Genomic DNA, 20,166 nt, shown 5'->3' with positions numbered 1-20,166 from the left:
AAAACCGCTGTTTCTCTGAAGACACGTGTTAATGTTAATTGTTTTGTAAACTGTGAATTGTTTAATAACATAAACAGGAAAAAAAGGAGCCTCTTTAATGTGTGTTAGAAGTTAATTTAATTAATAATCAAAGGCTTAGTCCATTCCTAGCACTTTTTAATTTATTTACCAAGGTGACCCTCTGTGTTAAGGCAGGAAATAACCAGTAAATTACAGTTCACCACTCTATCTTGACTAACTTCGAGACAAACAGAAGAAATATAGTCCCCCAAAAATTGCATGGTGGCTTTTGGTTTTGTCTGTCACATACACAAAAGTCAAAATCACTGAAATGGCATGGCAAAAGTTGACATGCAACTCATTCAATTCTGTGCCACAAACATAGGACTTGACTTCTTGAGTCTAGGTCGATTGCGCTGAAGGTAAATGGAGTGTGATTACTCCTTCGGAAAGAATTCTCTCTGCGGCCACCAGGGGGACATACGAGGAAGAAGAGCTCCCCTCTTGCGGGTCCATCTCCTTCTCCATCCCGAAGGGGCGTGGCAATGGGGCGATGGCAGACCTCCCGCCGCCAGGGGGAGCGGGCGAGCAAGCGGTGGTTCGGGCTTGAGGAGGCACTGCGGCTGCGCCGGGTTTTGGTCACGTCATCAGTGTGCGCCGGTCCGGGAGGAAGGGAGAGTGGATGTGAGGAGCCGGCGGCTGTGGGTCCTCCTGAGACAGAGATTAACAGGAGGGGATTCCCCAACCCCCCCCCCCCCACTTCACCTCCCAGTGAATGGAAATAGCCTGAAGCTTACTGAAAGTAACTAGGATTTGACATTTCTTGGTCAACACAAAGTGATTTTGTTTAAAAGAAACCCCATACAGTCCACTTAATGCCAACTCTGTTTATTATTCTGACTTCTTCATACCCCTTTAGTCCCTGGTAATGGGTTACAGCAGGTATTGCAACATGCCACAAAAATCTCCTGGACTTTGTTACCTTTCGTCACTGTTCACTAAGTGGCATTTTCTTTTTGTGTATTAATGGCACAATCCAATTAGCTTTTGTAAGACTCTTAACATTTAAAAAAAATCCACGGGTCTCCACCAATGTGTAATCAAAATAATACTGTTGGATGTTCTTAACTTTAAATCATTTACTTTTTAAAAGAAAAACTGAATGTGTTCTGGCTATTGAGTGGTTATTAGGACAAACAGCATTTGCGTCGTCATCTTACCAACAAACTGTTTTTGAATTTTTTTTTGCTTTCTGCACCTAGAATTTCAGCGATGGAGTGATTGGATATTGCACACCATGGCGTCTTGTGATGGGGAAGCTATTTCCGATATTCTCAGATTGAATGTGGGCGGTTGTTTGTACACAGCCAGACGAAATTCCCTCTGTCGTTTTAAAGATTCAATGCTTAGTGCAATGTTTAGTGGACGATTTCCTTTGAAACTAGATGAATCAGGTAATGAAAGGAATGCAATTGTCAATCATATAATCTTATGTGACATGCTTACAGATTTGCAGGAGCTGTTTTTGTTTTTTGTTTACAAGTGAATCACATTTCTTGGGCAAAATTCAAGGAGTGTTGAAGTCTGGCCTCTGATTAATTATCTAAAAATAGTCAGAGGCACAATGAGATAGATTGTCAGAACATTTACTAATAGTAAAGGAAGTTTAATTATGGCAAGATATATTTATTTTGCTTTAATGCTGCTGTGATTTTGATCCAGCCTACTATTTATATAGTTATGTGAAACAACAATAACTTGCATTTATTTAATACGTTGAGCATAATTTAAGTTCCCATGGCATTTCACAGGAGCCATGGGTGTTGGACTGGGGTGGACAAAGTCAGAAATCACACAACACCAGGTTATAGTCCAACAGGTTTATTCAAAATCACAAGCTTTCAGAGCACTGCCCCTTCGTCAGGTGAAATGAGCTTCACCTGACCAAAGGGACTGCGCTCTGAAAGATTGTGATCTCAAATAAACCCATTGGACTATAACCTGGTGTTGTGTGATTTCTGACTTTTTCCACTAGAGCATCAGCAAACAAAATTTGATGCCAAGTCAAGTAACGTGGTAATTGGACAGTTAACCAAAAAATTGGGTCATGTTGGAGGAGTGAGATATGTATTGGTCAATAGTTATGGAAGGAATTTCAGATGATTAGGGTCTTGGCTGCTAAAGGTTTGATTGCCAGCATGGAGTAAGGAAGCAGGGAGATCAAGAAGTCAAAAATAGTGGAATGCAGAAATTGCGGGTTATGAAATAGGAATGGCAAGGCCATGAAGGAATTTGAAAATGATAATAACTCTGAAATCAAAGCATTGGATTTGACATCTGCAGCACTAAGAAAACATTTGTAATTATTCTTAAATAATGGATTTTAGCCCACATAATAAGTTGGCCTTTGTTTTATTTGAAATTCCTAAACTTTGTTGAGATATATGGAACAGTGCTTGGCACTTTAAAAACAGAGAAGAATCCTATTTTGTATATCAGAATCAAGTTGTTTCCTTTTCACATGCATATGCTCAAAGTGGAATTTGGGTAATAACAGATGTAATGTATTGACATGATCATTTTCAGAAGCTGGAAAGTTTCCATATATAACTTCAATTTTTTTTTATTTCTGGACAGAATGTGTGGGTGGTGTGTAAAACTTGACCTTGATCAGTTTGGTGACCCATAATTGTAATCATGAGCTTAATCTTCGTGATGGGTTTGTACCTACTGGGATCAAAATTAAAATGGAAGTTATAGCAATAAGAAACTGAATAATTGTGGAGTGGCAAATTAGCTAAATAGTTCTTCAATGGTTTTAAGATTAGGAGAGGTCTGAGGGCTTTATGGAAAGAATTTCAGAGCTGGAAACACCATTGACAATAAGGGAGTGATTAACTCCAAAGGTTTGCCAGAGGCCAGAGTTAGAAGAATGCAAGGGTTGTAGGATCAGAGGAAGATATAGAGCTATGGAGGGATTTGAAATCAAGAATGAGAATTTTAAAATTGAGGTGTTTAACTAGAATCTATTATATGTCGATGACGATGGTGTGAATTGTGACACAGGCAATAGAGTTCTGGTGAGCTCAAGTTTTTGGAGGTTGGTCGAGTGGCTGTCAACCTCATCTGGAGTTAACAAAGGCATAGGTGAGGCTTTCAGCAGCATGTGTGCTGAGGCAGCTGGCAGAGTTCGGTGAGGTCACAGAGCTGGAAGTCAACATTCTTGGTGGTGGAGTAGATATGGAGTCAGAAGTTTGTCTTGGATGAAATGAAATACAATGCACTAACATTCTGGTTCACCCTCAGACAGTCATTGGGGAGAGGGATGGAGTTGATGCTGACAGAATTAGTATGCGGAAGGGACTAAAGGCAACATTTCAGTCTTCCTAATATTTAGTTGGAGGCAATATGTGTTTATCCGTTACTCAAACAGTCCTAACAATTTAAAGACAGTAGATGGGCCAAAAGAGTTGGTTGACATCAATATACATATGGAACTCATGTTTTTGAGTTGTGTTGTCAAGGGGCAGCGTGTAGATGAAAAATCATGAGAGAAGGCCATGTGCATGAGCAGCTTTAGTGAGATCAGGGAGACAAGTGATTAGGAAGCAAAATGTAAAAGCTTTTAAGGTTGTTCAATAATATTCAAAACATTTGTCAGATTCATAAATGGTTTTGAGGCAGCTGTCTCACTTAGTTCAATCCAACTTTTTTGGAGTTCTGTGTAGAAATGATATTTTTGGGAGCACTCCCTTTCATTATACTACTTATATCAGAGACATCTCTGTCATTTTACTGCATTGAATTTTTTTTGCTGCTGGTGAGAAAACAGTAGTAATGTATTGTTACTAATTTCCGATTTATAAAGCACATAACTGGATTGCCATTCTCTTTAGATTTGCTTTCCGTTTCTTTTGGATTCCCCACCCTCCCACCCTTCCTTTCAATCTGAGCTGTAATGTTCTCTTTGAGAAAACCACTACATTGTATTTCAGGTGGGAGAGCAGTAGACATGGTCTTTATTCAATTTGGATGGGCCACCGGTAAAGCCAATGTAAGTTAGAATTGCTACAGTGTGGAAGCAGACCCTCCAAAGAGTAACCCATCCAGACCCATTCCCTTATTTCTCTACATTTCCCCTGACTATTGCATCTACCACTATGCCAATCCACCAATCCCACATCTTTGGACTGTGGGAGGAAACTGGAAACCCACGCAGACATGGAGAGAATGTGCAAACTCCACACAGACAATTGCCTGAGGCTGGAATCAAACCGGGTCCCTGGTGCTGTGAGCCACCGTGCCACCTACCTCATGTATTGGTAACTTCACGTTACTCTTGAAATGATGTTGATTTGGCACTTTCTTGAATGCACCCAAGTGACTTGTTGGTCCATTTCAGAGGGCAGTTAAGAGACCACATTGCTATGGTTGTGAAGTCACATGTAGGACAAACGAGGTAAGAAGTTGAACGGCTGCATGCCGACTCATCCAGTCCTACATGCTTATTTGCTTTCTTTCTTTTTCTTCTTTTGATTTTTTATTTTCTTTGGGGGTCTTTTGTGGTGGGTTAGTTGGCAAAATTGGTGTGGCAGCTAGAGCGAGCCATGCGCAGAATAGCAGCTGCTCCCAGTGGTCAGAGGTGGTGGAGGACACAACACCTTACGGTGACTGGAGGTGGCAGTAGAGAGCAGGATGGCAACATGTCAGGGGGAGGGCGGCCAGAGCATGATTCTTGGCTTGCTGAGCCAGGGACTCTTGTTTGCAGTTGGCACAGAGTGAGTACTCCTGGCATTGGTGAGCCAGCAGCTGCAGCGATGGCAGCGAGGTATGACTAGAGCTGGGGCTGCTAGCATCGTCAAGGCAGCAATGGAGCCAGGCACTCCTGGTTGTGGGCAAGTGTGGGTTCATCACAGGACCTGGCAGCAGCGAGGTGGGCCCAGTGGTGATGAGTTGGCACCTGAAGTGTGGCAACTGCTGCATTAGTGATTCTGGCCCAGGCGGCAGCAGCAAGGAGGTGGAGGGGGTGCTGCTGGTGGCGCAGGTATCGCTGGTGAGCTACCGAAGGGCTCTCTTTCAGTTAAAGCTTCAAACCTTTTTGTTTTTAAATGGATAAAAATGATGCTGGATGGCGACTGTTGAAGCTTTTTGCTATATTTTACTGAATTATTCACTGTTCAATGCAAGTGACAATAAATCATACAGGTTTGCAGATTTCTTTCCCTCAAGGGTATTCACAAACCAGTTGGGTTTTATACAACAATTTTGTAGTATCTTGATTGTCATTATTGAATATTGATTTTTTTTATCCAGGCTATGTTCAATTGAATTATGGTTTGAATTCCTTCCTCTGTATCGATAGTCCAGGCCTCTGACTTAGTAGTCCGGTAACATAACAAATGTTCTACTGTACTCTGCTATCTCTTCTTGCTTAAGAGGCCATGTTTCATTTAACTGAGTTGGATCACCTTGTTTGAGTTACTGTGCAGTCATCCACTGGAGATTGAGGCAATCTACTTGACTGAGCCATGGGGAGAACCAGGGACTTACTACTTGGAAGATAAACTACTTGAGCTATCAATGCATCATTTTGAATTTGAGTGTGTAATGCTGAAGTTTAAAGGCTAACATCTTTTTATTAAAGGAGCTTGTCTGATCGAACGGGATGGCAAACTTTTCAAGTATCTCTTGGATTACCTGCACGGTGAACTCTGCATCCCTGAGGAAACGAGAACTCGTGTAGCATTACAAGAAGAGGCAGATTACTTTGGCATTCCCTATCCCTACAGTTTGACTGACTACTTGTCGAGTGAGATGGAGAGACATTGCTCGAGATCTAATTCTGAAATTAAAAAGGTTTGTAATGTTCATCTCAGAAGTGATTTTACAGTGACACGGTGTTTTTCCTCAGAATTTTGTAAGCTGTGTTTTAATGTTACTTGAAAGAGATATGGCAATTTGTTTTCAAAAAATGACACCTAGTGAAAATAGAGCAATGTTGAATCATTTTCACAATTGACCGTAAGCGCATTGTCCATCATGATTTTGAAGATGAAAAAGACTTGCTGGATCAACTATGCTTGAAAATATTTTTATTTCTGAAAAGCAATGGTGTTGAAAAAGTTAAATTGTAATTAATACATAATAATTGTACCATGTCAGACTAAACAACATTTTCCAATAACCTGCAATATCCTTAGATTTTTCTGTCTTTCTTGGCAGCTCTGTAAGTTATTGCTATTGGTTTAGGTGCAGTGGTAGCTGTTCTGTTTGATTGAAAAGGTCAGGAGTTCAAGTCCTATTCTAAAGACCTCTCATAATGTAGATTAATATTTTAATACAATGTTGAGGGAGCGTGGTACTATCAGAAGTGTTATCTTTTGGGTGAGGCATTATTTGATTAAGATGAACATCAAGTGGTGTTGTGGCATGTTTTTTTTTAAGAAAAGCATGGAAAGCTTACACAAATGTCCTGGCCAATGCTTTTCCCTGGTCATCATCTTACTACTGTTTATAAACCTTTGTTGCATACAAAATTGGTTACTATGTTTCTTACAGTACAGTTTTATTACTAAAACAAATTTATTGACTGTAAAGTACTTTTGGACATTCTGAGGATGTGAAAGGCACTATTAACTGCAGATTGTTAATTCCTCCGCAGACCAAGAGAATCTAGGTTTGATTGTGTGATGTCTCCTGATATCACTGATTTCAGCTCTCACTGGACTATGGACATTAGGTTTTGAAGGGAAAAGTTGGCGAGTGTTCAATTAGATTATTGTTATTCAGAAACTTTGAGTATGTGTGTGACATCGGATGAAAGCAAGGTTAATGAGTCGAGGCTTTGATATTTCTACATGGTGATAGAAAACTGTGGTATTTGGCCCTCAAAGGCTAATAGCATGTGGTCATCAGAGATTATCTGGTGCTCTCAGTACTCTGGCTTGAATCTTCCTTGTGCTTGTAAATTCCTCTGAATCAGCACTGCTGTGTATTCCCTCTGGAATCTTTCAATCCCAACTTTCACAGAATAATGCAGTGCTGCTTTTCTTTGTAAACTCCATTACAGCGGAGTAGATTTCAATAATTATATATTTTATAATTATAAAAGTCTTGGGTGGGACAAAATCCTGGCACTGTCTGCTAGATGGTGAGAGGGTCAATCCTTGAAAGTTAGTGAATGGGTGTGTGAACAAATGGGCTGGTGAGTCAATAGATAGTTGGGATAGTAAGGTCAGTATCTAGTCAGTTTGGGGGGGGCTGTAGTTGGGTTGAGTCTGGTCAAGTAGTCAGCAGGTATTCTGGGTATTGAGATGTAGTTGGTTGTTTGGAGCAAGTGGTCCTTCTCAAGGGAGCTGAATGGAAAGTTGGCCGTGTCAGACGAGGTTCTGTCTGTCTAACATTCCCTGGGTGACTTCTGAGTAACTTATAGGTTTCTGCCTTGGAAGCTGTTCATGCAGAGAACAGGGAAATTGACCATCGAAAATTTAACCCGACTAGTTTCCATGTCGATCCATGAGTCAGGAATTCCACATGATCTCAAACATTTGTTTTCTAGCAATCCAGAGACTAGAACATTTGACTCTATATTGGGAGGGAGGGAGTACTTTGGGGAAAAAAAATGCATCTTTCCTTCTGACTTGAGTTGTCCAGATTGGAATCTGATTGTGTTGGTAAAGCATCCTGTTTCATTTCACTCATCACTCTGATATCATTTGCAACAATGAGTTATCATTCTGGGTGAAATCCTGTCCTACGACACGCTGTCCTGTTCACTTCAGAACTGGCATGCGATTACTGCCAACTGGAGTTAATTAGATTTGGTTCCACAATCATTCCAACACACCTCTTGCAAACAATCTGGCTCCTGCTTTTATGGCCAGTTCAATAAAGGATATTTTTAAGAATATAAACTTTGGCATATTTAACCTCAAGTTGAGTCTATCCAGTCAGAAACAGGGGAGCCCACTAGTGACTATCAGTAAGCTTCATTATGTAGAGATTTAAAGCTGCAGGTGGTGTCATCTTAGAGCCCCTCTTCTGTTCCTTGCACTTTGATTTAATTGATGTTTTTCTGACTCAATTTCTTGAAATTGGACAACTGTAACTTAGTCCCTTGTGCGCAAATTTATCACAGCAAGGATGGTACTTTCTGCTGGTTGCTTTAATAGTTGGGCATTGGGGTACTGGAGTAGAGTTTCTGCTTGTTTTCGCATGTTTTGTAGTCTGCTTCCAGTGTAAGTAACCAAATCAATGCAAAGGATTGAGAATTTTAAGTATAAGTGGATTATGTGCAAATCATTTGTATTATGTTAACATTTGTGCTGATTAGAGGTTCACTTTATCCACTACCAGTGCTTAGACACATAAAGAGTTGCTATTCAAGCGAAAAAGAGAAATAAAGGAATTATTATATTGGTTACCTTGATTGCTGTAGTGCATGAAAGGATTAAGTCTATGATTATGCAAAAACTCAACTATAACCTCACCAGCACAATTTCAAGTGCACTTTGGTACATTTTCATTTTAGTACAAAGTGGAAAGTCTACTCAAATATTTGCAACACTGTAAACAAGTATTCATCTGGACTTTTGTGTTACCAGAAGGCACAATTCAAACAAGAAGAATAGAAATATAATATATCCAGTCCCATTTTTACATTGGAATATGTTGAATTTATATTTACAGTCCGCTTAGTGTGCTGTTTTCAAAAGCCACTACTGACTTATAGATCACAAGCCTGTTTGATTGACAATATAATGACATTTTGTTGTGGGATTAGGAAAATTGCCAGCAATAGCCTCATTTAAAGAACTGTTGTAATTCATGGATCTCTCAATATATGTTCAGTTGAAGATAGGGTATAAGTAAAGCATTTCTGTCAATTATTTCAAATAATCAATGACTTCGTTATTGTTGTTCTAATTGTGAAATATAGACATTGACAGACATCTGTGCCTCCTATGGTTTAATCTGCACAAGACCTATGGTGTGGATTCTGCACTATCTCAACACTTGTGGTGCTAGTTGTGAGAGCAAGATCCTAGGAGTCTTTACATCAAAGGCAGAAGGGATTGGAGCCATTGAAAAACAGCTGGGAGGCAGGATGAAAAGTAGAAGTATTTACAAAAGGTAAAAGTGGGTGATTTGACAGTAACCTGTTATAAGTAAGATGTAAAATTTGCTGCTTTGCACTGCATGTGTTGTTTTAATCTGTTTGTTTTATATGAAGGACGTTGAGATTGGTAACTTAATCACCTGAAGAGCCCTATCTCTTTAATTCCTTGCCAAAGAACCCTTATGGATTTATGAATGTCTAGGAATGACCACTTAATGAGCTATTGAGCTCAGTAATCTTATTAAAAATTATTTTCACATTGCCAAATGCTTATCTTAATGGATTAAGTTTCTTGTTTTATTTGAGGATGATACAGTTGTGCGGGACAGGGTCGATGAACCAGTAGACCTTACCGGTCTGTCACTTTTTGTATGTCTGTCTATTAAGATTTACTTAATCTACCACTGAGTTAATTCCTTTTTGTCTGTGTTCAAAGAATGCATTTTTGTTTGTTCCTTCATGTGGGTGTTGCTGTCTAGTTATTTTCCCATCGTTGATTGTCCTAGAGAATGTGGTTGTGAGTGGTCACTTCGAGCTGCTGCATCTTCTCTGGTGTAGGTGTACCAAGAGTATTATTAAGAAGGGAGTTCCAAGATTTTGTCCCAGTGATGGAGAAGGAACAGTGAAACATATTAATATGGTGTGTGACTTGAAAGGAATCTTAACAGGATATGATAATTTCTTGTATCTGCTGCCCTTGCCCATGCTGCCTTAGCTGCAAGAGTTAGCAAGTTTGGGAGATACTGTGGGCTGAGGCTTCTTGAGTTGTTGCGTTGCATTTTGTAGATGCAGTATGGTGTGTGAATTGAATATCGAGGTGGTTGGTGGGGTGCCCTGCAAACGTGCTGCTTTGTCCTGAATATTTACAGCACAGAAGGAAACCATTCTGTATATCATTTCCTCACCAGTCAAGAGAGATCTGACTTCACTAATCCTATTTTCTAGCTTTTGACCCCCATGCAAGTGAATATTTAAATACTGATCAGATGTTGCAAGAGTTTCTGAATCAACCATTCTTTGACGCCATAAACTGCAGGTACCCATTGCTGTACAGTTGAAATAATTTCTCCTCAATCTCCTTTTAGCTTTCTAACTTCTAAATCTTTGACCCCTGGTTATTGACTCCACTACCTATAGAAAAAGTGCCTTTCTTTCCATCCTATATTCCTCTATCAAGTCCCCATATAAGCTTTGCTGTCCGAAGGCATACATCCCCAGGCTTTCTAATCTTTGCTCATAGCTCAGATCCTCCTGCTCAAGCTGCATCCTGGAAAATCATCTCTGCACCCCTTTGACTGTAATCACTTCCTTCCTATATTGTGGTGACCAGAAGTTAGTACTTCAGTTGCTGCCTAATAGCGTTTTTTACACTTCTGCGTAACTTCCCTGCTTTAATATTCTGTGCCTTGGTTATTAAAGGTTCATACTCATAACCACCTTATTTGCTTGCCCTGCTGCATTCCAAGATCTGTGCATTTGCGCATAAAGGTCCCTCTGATCTTCAGTAATTTCCAGGGTTCTCCCACTTGTTGTGTAATCCCTCACCTTGTTAGCCCTTTCCAAGTGCATTACCTCACGCCTTGCAAGTTTGATTGCCCTTTGTCATTACTCTGCCCAGTTGACCAGTCAGTTGAGCTTCTTAAGTGTTGTTGAAACTGCAATCATCAGAACGTCCAGTACATTCCTAGCTTGTGCAGTGCAGGTTTTGAAGAGTTGAGAGGGTGAATTACTCGCAGCAAAATTCCAAACATCTGACCTGCTCTTGTAGTCACAGTATTTATATGGCCAGTCAATTGTAACCACCAGGATGTTGACAGTAGGGGATTCAATAATTCAATGGCTATTCAGTGTTCATGGGGAAATGGTTAGATTCTCGCTTGTTAGAGGTGGTCATTGTTAGCACTTATGTGGTGCAAATATTGCTTGCAGCTTAACAACCCAAGCATGAATGATGTCCAGGTCTGCCAGATGTGACAGTACCTGCTTCCATGTCTGAGCAGTTGCCAGTGGTACTAAACATTGTGCAACCAACTCCACTCTGTCCGTGTGATGGAGGGAGCATCATGGATGAAGCAGATGAAGGTGGTTGGGAGGAACTCTTGCAGTGATGTCCTGCCATTGAGGTGATTGACGACCAACAACCATGACCGTCTTCCTGTGTTCTATCTATGACTCCAGCTAGTGAAGAGATTTCCCTTGATTTCTGTTTAGCTTGGGTTCTTCGATGCCAAAGTTGATCAAAGCTGTTTGTTGTCAGGGCCAGTAACTCTCAGCTCTTTTGTCCATATTTAGACCAAGGATGATGAGCTCAGATGTTGAGTTGACTTGGTGGAATCCAAACTGAGCATCAACCGAGTTCTTGCTGTGTAGTTGCCACTTGACTGCAATGTCAGTGAACCGATGATTGAGATTAGGATGATAATTGGCTGGGTTGGATTTTTCCTGCTTTTTGTGGACAGTACATACCTGAGCTGTTTTCCATATTGTCAGGTAGGTAACAGTGCTATAGCTGGATTGGAACAACTGGAGCATGTTCTTCAGTAACTGTTGGAATGTTGTCAAGGCTCATAGCTTTTGCAGTATCGGTGCTTGATCCAATAGTTTCTTGATATTATATGAAATGCACTGATTTGACCAAAGATTGATTTCTATGATGCTGCAGACCTCAAAAGGAGGCTGAGATGAAACATCTATTTGGGGCATTTCTGGCTGAAGGTGGTTGTAAGTGCTTTAGCTTTGTCTTGTGTACTGATGTGCTGGGCTGCTCCATAGTTGAGGATGGGGATATTTGTGTAGCCTTCTTCTCCAGTTCGTTGGTTATTGGCTCATCATCCTTCACAACTGAACGTGGTAGGACTGTTGAACTTAGATCTGATCTGTTGTTTGTGGATTGCTTCACCCTTCCTCTCTCACGCTGCCTCCACTGTTTGGCATGTGAGTAGTTCTGTTTGTAGCTTCACCAGGATGACACCTTTTTTTTACATTAGGTTAGATTAGATTCCCTACAGTGTGGAAACAGGCCCTTCAGTCCAACAAGTCCACACCGACCCTCCAAAGAGCAACTCACCCCGACCCATTCCCCTACATTTACCCCTGACTAATACACCTAACACTACGGGCAATTTAGCATGGCCAATTCACCTAATCTGCACATCTTTGGACTGTGAGAGGAAACTGGAGCATGGGGAGAATGTGCAAACTCCACACAGATAGTTGCCCGAGGCAGGAATTGAACCCAGGTCCCGGGGAGTGTGAGGCAGCAGTGCTAACCACTGAGCCACCGTGCTGCCTCGAGGTATGCTAGGTGCTGTTCCTGGCATGACCACCAGCCCTCTTCATTGAACAAGGGTTTTTCACTGATTAAGTTTGATAATGGTGGAGGGAAGGAGTGAGAGCACTTCAAGGATATGTACTTTGGGTTGTTGGATCTGTTTGAACTTAAGAGCAGAAGTCGACTATTCAGCCCATCAAGTTTACTCCACCATTCTGTGAGATCATGGCTGATTTGATAATCCTCAACTCCACTTGAAACCTGTCCCATTTGCATGGTGGTAATGCCACACAGTGTGATGTTAGGTATCCTCAATATAAAGACAGAACTTTGTTTTCTTAACTGTGTGCTGTCCCAATACTGACATGGGCAAATGCATCCATGCAGGCAAGTTGATGAAAACAAAGTTAAGGAGGTTTTCCCACTCAATCTGCTGCATCACTACAAAGATATAAAAAATGAAATTTCCTTAACAATGCTGACACAATTTGTAACATTTAAGTGTTATAGGATGCAAATTATTCAGGAGAATAACCAGAATTAATAAGTAAGGTTTTAGAAAGAAACCATCACAGTAACTTGATACCCAACAGGCTTCACTGGTAACAAATTAAAATGTGACTGAACTTTGTGTCCTCCTCAGCAGACACTGCCTGACCTACAAATTTATTCCAGCATTTTGTCTTTATTTCAGATTTCCATGCATGGTGTTCTGCCCTTACGCATGATTAATGTATTGTTAAATTTCCTATGTAGCTGACCAGATCACAATCTTATGTAGCATTTATTTAGTTCAGCTTATTGCTGCTACTGAAAAATCTTTAACCGTGATTCTAGGAGCTTGTATGTTGTCATCACTAAATTGGGATTGTTGAGTTGATTGCCTAATGTTCCACCTGGATGCTTATATTGACTTTCTGGAATGTCAGAATGGTGGACATCCACCTGTGTTTGTGTTATCTCTTTGTCCAGATAGATCCATTCTGGTAAATATATTTGAATGGGTGTTGTTTATCCCTCATTCTCTCTTTCTTTGTCCTATCTCTTGTTCCAATCATATGCCTGTTGCTATAACCTCTAGCTAATTGTCCTCATGTTGTAATCAATTGCTTTCTCAGTCTAAACCCTTGCCCTCTCATCCTTTTGCTGTGACCTCTCACCTTGATCTCTTGCTCCAGCCTCACTGCATATTACTTATTCTGACCCCATTCTTCCTGCAGCCCGCATTCCCGCTCACACCTTCACATCCTGTACTCCTAGTCTGCCCATCCCCTACATTTTGTCCTTCTGGCACTGGGTCCTGGCTTACCCTCTTCTCTTCCTCCCTCTCCCTTTCCCACTCATGCTCCCCAATTCATTTGCTATTTTAAGACTCTCTAAGATCACCTTTGTTTTGTCAGTGCAAACACCCTGTACTGTCTGTGATATTTCCTCATTATAATGCTGTGTTACAAATGTAACAGTCCAAATGATCCATTTAATTGATGATTGTAATCACTTCAAAACCACATTGCTTTTATCTGCTGATTTGAAGGGTAAATAGAAAATGGTTTCTAAATAAGGAGAGTTAAATGCTGAGTGCTTTATTTTAGACTACCTGATACACAAATCTTAAAACAGAACATTACGGCACTTCCATTTGGAGGCAGATGGCTTTGATTTGTCCAATCGAAAGTTAAAGAAGTTACTGCCTAAAAAGTTGTGAATTTCAAGAAGTCTTTTTCATCCTTACAGTAGAAAATGAAAGGAGTACTTGTAATAAAAATGCCTCCTTTTTAGATTGTAAGTTTGCATTTTATTATTTCAGCTTGAGTCCTTTTAATGTTTTCCTTTTTGTTGGATCTTCATAGATTCCACATGCGACAAAAAGAGGGAACATTTGCATGAGCAAATTTTCTAATTTTCCATTCTCTTTATGTCGTGTACCAAACATTGTATAGTACCTCCTCCAAACTTATCAAACAGTTCGAGTCACTCTGGGCTCGGTCTGTAAGAGCAGTCAGTGCATTAAATGCTCTTCTTAGACTCTACTGTGCATTTCTATTTATCAATCTTTTTGCCTGTAAGGATACACCAGCAAAAGTGTAATATGTTAACTGCAGAAATGGTTAGAACATTAAAGCTGTTGTGACTATAATGACTGACATTGAATGTCTAATTAAACTCCTGTATTCATGTTGTTGTTTGATCTTTCTGTTTTTTTATCGCATTTCTAGGGAAGCTGGAAATAATCTACAATACATATGGAGCTATTACTCAGCTGGTGAGCTGAAGAAAATGATGGATGCCTTTGACTCCTGGGAGGGAAGAGGTACTTAACTGTTCATGTCAGCATAAAAACATTGAAGACTTTCATATAAGCTATACAGCTCATTGTTACAGCTCATTTCCAACATTGAGGCCGCATTGTCTGTAATCGCTGATACGTCCAGTAGTACCTCAAGAGAAGATGCCTCTTTTTGAATGTCTCTTCTCATGTTGGATACTTATGTTAATGTAGTATTCTTGCTGGACTTGCGTAATAAGGCTGTTCACTCAGAAACTCTAAATGGAGGGAGATCTCACCAACAACGACCAGACCCATCCCACTTTTTGACAATGAGAGCTTTTTGATCAAGTGTAGCAGTTTCATAACATGTCCCATGTACTGTTGCATATGAAACTACTACTTTGGATCAGTTTTTCACTCTTTATTTTACACAACGCCCCTTCTTCACAGACTGTACAGGGCATGTTTTCAAAAATTAAAGCCACATCTTCTTTTGAAAGTCCAATTCTAAACTAATCTGTTGAGCAATTGAATGGAAATGTTGCAACTAAACTGGCAAGAAAGCGAGCAGAATATTTCATTATTGTTGGTTTGGGCCAGTTGGACTAAATGTAGTCTATTCAGCTTATTCAACTTTTCCTTCCGAAAGACCTTGTTTGCACAGTGTGCTACACAGTGAATTTCGCAAACCATCTGCATTTCTAAAGAAGAGTTAACTAACTACCTTCTCTTCTCCGGGCCCCCCCCCACCACCACCACCACCACCACCACCCTTCTCCCAAACCCTGTAAATCAAGTAAAAATCCACACGGTCTCTCTTACCTTCTATCTGTTGCATTTTTACTACATTTTCCATCAGATTTCATTGTTCAACATTCAATCATTTCTGTCTGAATTTATTTTTACTCGCTTTAGTCTCATATCTAATTGGATCTTCATCGTGTTTTTAAAATTCTGAACCGACAGAGTCACAGGTGTTTGAGCTGAGAGTCGATTTAAACAGAACAAGTTCAATTTTCTGCTTCAGAAATGTGGGTGTGTTTTTTTAAAAAGCCTGAGAAAAGAAGTAACTGCACAAAGTACTCAGTTCAGTCAAAAGCACAATACAATATGGTTGTCTTAGCATTGACTGCTTTCAGAAAAGAGCTGAGCTGTTAACAATGAATGATTGAATCCTGCTGTGACACAGTGTTTGATTTTCTCGCTGTGATACATTGTGACAGCCCTGAGTTGAGACATGGCGTATTTCAGTTGACAGGAAGAACTGTTCTGTTTCATATGAGAGGAATATGATGCTTTATTGATCATTTGCCAAATGTAAACATTGATCACACACTTGTATCAGAGTGCAGCTGTGGTATTGTGTTCCTCTCGGACTACAATATACTTCAAAATAAGTCATCTTCCTTAGATAGTTCTATAGTTCAAAATTCAAATAAAGGTTTTATTTTCTTGAGCTGGATTTCATTGTTTATGCTAAATTCTCAAATGTGATTCAATGTGAGCGAAATACCCACATGGAATGAAAGGTTCATATCTAGCAATCACCTATCTTTACTACTTTTCATACTTCCAAAGATAGTGAAATTAAAGTCAAATGGCACTTATAACAAACAGTTTGCAGTCATGTCACTGAAATTAATCTACGAGTGATATAATTTGGGCATTTCTATTTAACTCAACTTTGAATCCTCTGCAAAACACTCACTGAAGGAAGATTTGTTTCATATTCCTTGCATTTGGTTATATTTAACTGGGACTTGGTGATAGGTCTTCATCTTGTTTGAGACATAGTGCCTTATTTTACCTACAGGTGTGAGTTATTGGCGAGTGCCTCAGGAGTTGATAGAATGTTGGACTCTTGAAGGTCGACCTCTACAAGGCACACAAGAAACAGTGACACCGATTCAGAAGCGGTAGGTGCTTTGCTTCATCACGTGTTATGACTCTTTAAAAATTCCTGTGTTACTCAACTATTATACATCATAGAACATAGGTTTTCAAACTGGGGAGTCTGCTGGAGAGCCCTACGATTACAGTGTTTTTCTTCAAGATGGAAGCAGGAAGTTGATGCTATCTTTCAGGAATTAATGCTAAAGGGCCTTGGTACATTCAGGATAATTCACATGAACAGGAATGTTTAACAAGCATTCATATGGAAAAACTGTCTCCTCTTGAATTAATCTCTGATTCTTTGTTTAACTATCAGAAGCAGTCCGCATTGGGGGTAAAAAAAAATACTGAATGATTTTTTTGTTTTCTGCATGTTTTGCTTGGTAAATGCATAGAATCCACTTAACTTCTAATGTAAAATATATCTTTAATTTTCCATAACCAGTTGTTTCCCAGCCAGGATTATGGCCAGCTTTCAACATTTATCATTGCATTCACTGGTGACTCTGCTTATAAATTTTTGCTGTCTTTTGTTATTTTTTGGTGTTGGGGAAATAGTTTTTGACCTGGAGGAATAAATTAGATGCTAGCCACGTGGGAATACATGGTCGCAACTTGGAGTTTTGCACTCCTAATGCCAGAAAATTTGTTCTGAACTGAAGGCCAATGATCTAATTCTCTGTTATTGACTTGTTAAGAAAAGGATTAAATTCATCACTGATTCCATAAAGCAGACTCACTGGAGGAGGTGAACGCCCATTTCGACAGAAATCGTACTTATTTTTATGATATTCTGTCTTCTTTTGTTCCCGTTCCATGAATGATTTTGTGAGGACTATTTTCTTTTGTAAAGTTTACAGTTGCAAATCCTAATCTTGTAGCAATTAGATCCCAAAATGTTTAATTAAAAAATAACTACAAAAATGTCAGTACTCAAAAGAATTAGCTTCAACTTTATGGATTACCAGTGGATCAGAGTTGCTGCTAGTTTTTCTGTTTTGTTAAGTCTTTGCATTAGTCTGCTTTGTATTTATCTTCCAGACTCATTGATCTCAATGAAGCAGAAACTGAAACTCCTAAAAAGAATCTGAAACCTGTAGAGTTCTCTGGCCCATCCACAAGCACCCGCATTAAAGTGAAGAATTCTGGTTTGGTCAAACTGTCAGTACCAGGTGATACTACAAAGACATTGCCAAACGCTTTGGTTCATCTCAAATCTCCAGCAGTAAAGAGACTAAACACTGGGGAGCTTGTAAACCACAGGACATTAGCTTCCAGTGACACAGGCTCTACTTCGGGATCTGCTATCCAAATGTCCCCAGCCGTTGGATCCCAGAATGCTGCAGCTGTCAAATTGCCAGAAAAGAAGGTAATAGTGAATCGAGTGATCAAACTGAAAAGGAATCCACCTCCTGCAGCACTTGTAATGCCAGTAGATCCTACCAAGCGTGAAAGAGACGTACATACAATTACTTCAGATGTACAACCAAGTACGTCAGCAAACGCCTTCACTTCCAGGACTGTGAATTTAATGGCAGATTCTCCAGAGAACACATATGGAAATAGTGAAAAGGAGGATGACAATGGTTAAACAGCCAGAGTTTTGGAGAGAAGGAAATGGGACTATTGAAGTGGTGTGGTAGTACTGAACATTTGAATTGTTAATGCAAGAATATTAACCTTAGATCAGGATTTCAATAGAGTTGCTTAGGTAAAAATATGAAACTTGTTCTTTCACAGGTAGCTCAATGGGATTTTTCATTGACCAAGGAGGTCCCAGTTTTGATCTCTACCTGTGTTTGGTTGACCTTCTGTTTGGGTAGTGGTATCTGTGCTACATTTGAAAATGATGTCTTTGGACTATGGAAAGGAGGTGGCACGGTGGTTCAGTGGTTAGCACTGCTCCTCACAGCGCAAGGCATCCGGATTCAATTCCAGCCTCGGGCAACTGTCTGTGTGGAGTTTGCACATTCTTCCCATGTTGGCGTGGGTTTCCTCTGGGTGCTCCGGTTTCCTTCCACAGTCCAAAGATGTGCAAGGATTGGCCATACTAAATTGCCCATAGTGTTTCATGGATGTGTAAATTATGTGGATTAGCCATGGGAAGTGCAGAGTTACAAGAAGAGGGTAGGCGATGTCTGGGTGGGATGCTTTTTGGAGAGAGTATGTGGACTTGTTGAATCAAATGGCCTGTTTCCACATTGTAGGGATTCTGTGGAAAGGAAAGTTTTACCAAGGCTGTCCCACCTGGTTAATTCTGTTGGAACCGTGTGTGTGTGTGTGTAAGCATGTACACTTGCATGCATGTGGATGTGAACATGGATACTCGCACTAGGCTTGGCTATGATTCTTTATTTCTCTCATCTATACTCAAGTTGCCTGCTCATATTCCAAGAGCTAAGAAATAATGGTTACTTGAGCAAGGTACCATAGAATGGCTCTTGTCTGTGGAGTAAACAATTTCAGAAGAATAAGGACAGAAGAGATGTTTTATTTTCAAATAACTGTAAAGTGTAACTTCACACATTGAGTTACTTATGTTGCAGTTGAATTCAGATGCAGATATGGTCCTTTGATGTGTACGGGCAATCACAACTACCAAAATATTCCACTTTTAATTAGTTTGTGGACTGCCTACTTCAAGCTCATTGAGTATATCTTAAATTTGAAAACTGCAAAACAAAGAACAGAATGACACTAAATAGGCAGTCTCATTTTTGAATAATTGCAGTTGAATATCTAGTTACAGTCTCTTCGTGCAGGTCAGACCAGCCAACAGACCGATAGCCACCTTACCGTGGAACATGCAACTGAATCAGGCAATATATGTGAACTGTCCTGTGAAGAGAAGGGTGCTGTCAGACACCAGCAATGAAATTACAACACAGTGGATATCGTCAGATCATAATAATGGGCATCTATTACTGTACTGGAAAATAGAGGACAGGGCTGATTGACAAACTCCACTTTCGCAGTTCCCACCCCACTGTAGTTCCTGGTCTTGTGAAAGCATCTTGCATTTTTTATGATCTCATCTTGTGTTTTGTATGATATTTTACATTAGGCTTTTGTTTGTATAGGAGAAAAATGGCCAGTATTTTGGACAAGTGGCATTCAGATCTTGAGGTTATAAGGAGGTAAAAACAATGACTGCAGATGCTGGAAACCAGATTCTGGATTAGTGGTGCTGGAAGAGCACAGCAGTTCAGGCAGCATCCAAGGAGCATCGAAATCGGCGTTTTGGGCAAAAGCCCCTCATCAGGAAATTCCTGATGAAGGGCTTTTGCCCGAAACGTCGATTTCGAAGCTCCTTGGATGCTGCCTGAACTGCTGTGCTCTTCCAGCACCACTAATCCAGAATCTTGAGGTTATAAGTTTAATTATTTAATTCTAAGGGCTGAATTAAGGATTCAGTTTTAAGGGATAGTTCTCCCATTTGATTTACTTTGCACACTCACATATTCCTTTCTAATCTTGAACAAGCCATCTAATATGGCACAAGGTGGGAATGAAATCTTCTCGAGCTAAGGTACTGTGTCCATTCCTGATGAAGCGTTTATGCTCAAAATGTCGACTGTCCTGCTCCTCAGATGCTGCCTGACCAGCTGTGCTTTT

At 40.1% G+C, this 20,166-nt stretch overlaps 1 protein-coding gene across 2 annotated transcripts; it reads left to right on the top strand.

Annotated features, from left to right (window-relative positions):
• Window positions 1-688: 688 nt before the first annotated feature.
• Window positions 689-19,769, top strand: LOC140482035 (BTB/POZ domain-containing protein KCTD18-like). Of its 2 annotated transcripts, none has more exons than XM_072578897.1 (7): window positions 689-802; window positions 1,263-1,454; window positions 5,645-5,856; window positions 8,939-9,132; window positions 14,606-14,700; window positions 16,472-16,574; window positions 17,593-19,769. In XM_072578897.1, exons 2-7 carry the CDS (start codon window positions 1,298-1,300, stop codon window positions 18,140-18,142), a joined length of 1,311 nt encoding a protein of 436 aa, XP_072434998.1. In that variant the 5' UTR covers window positions 689-802; window positions 1,263-1,297; the 3' UTR covers window positions 18,143-19,769. The 2 variants fall into 2 exon arrangements, with proteins under 2 accessions (XP_072434998.1, XP_072435000.1); XM_072578899.1 differs by having other exon boundaries at window positions 797-942.
• The last annotated feature ends 397 nt before the right edge of the window (window positions 19,770-20,166 follow it).

Source organism: Chiloscyllium punctatum, chromosome 10 (assembly GCF_047496795.1).
Source record: "Chiloscyllium punctatum isolate Juve2018m chromosome 10, sChiPun1.3, whole genome shotgun sequence".
In the NCBI taxonomy this organism is placed as follows: Eukaryota; Metazoa; Chordata; class Chondrichthyes; order Orectolobiformes; family Hemiscylliidae; genus Chiloscyllium; species Chiloscyllium punctatum.
The sequence above is the reverse complement of the archived record's forward strand: the minus strand, read 5'-3'. Positions and strand labels throughout refer to the sequence as shown.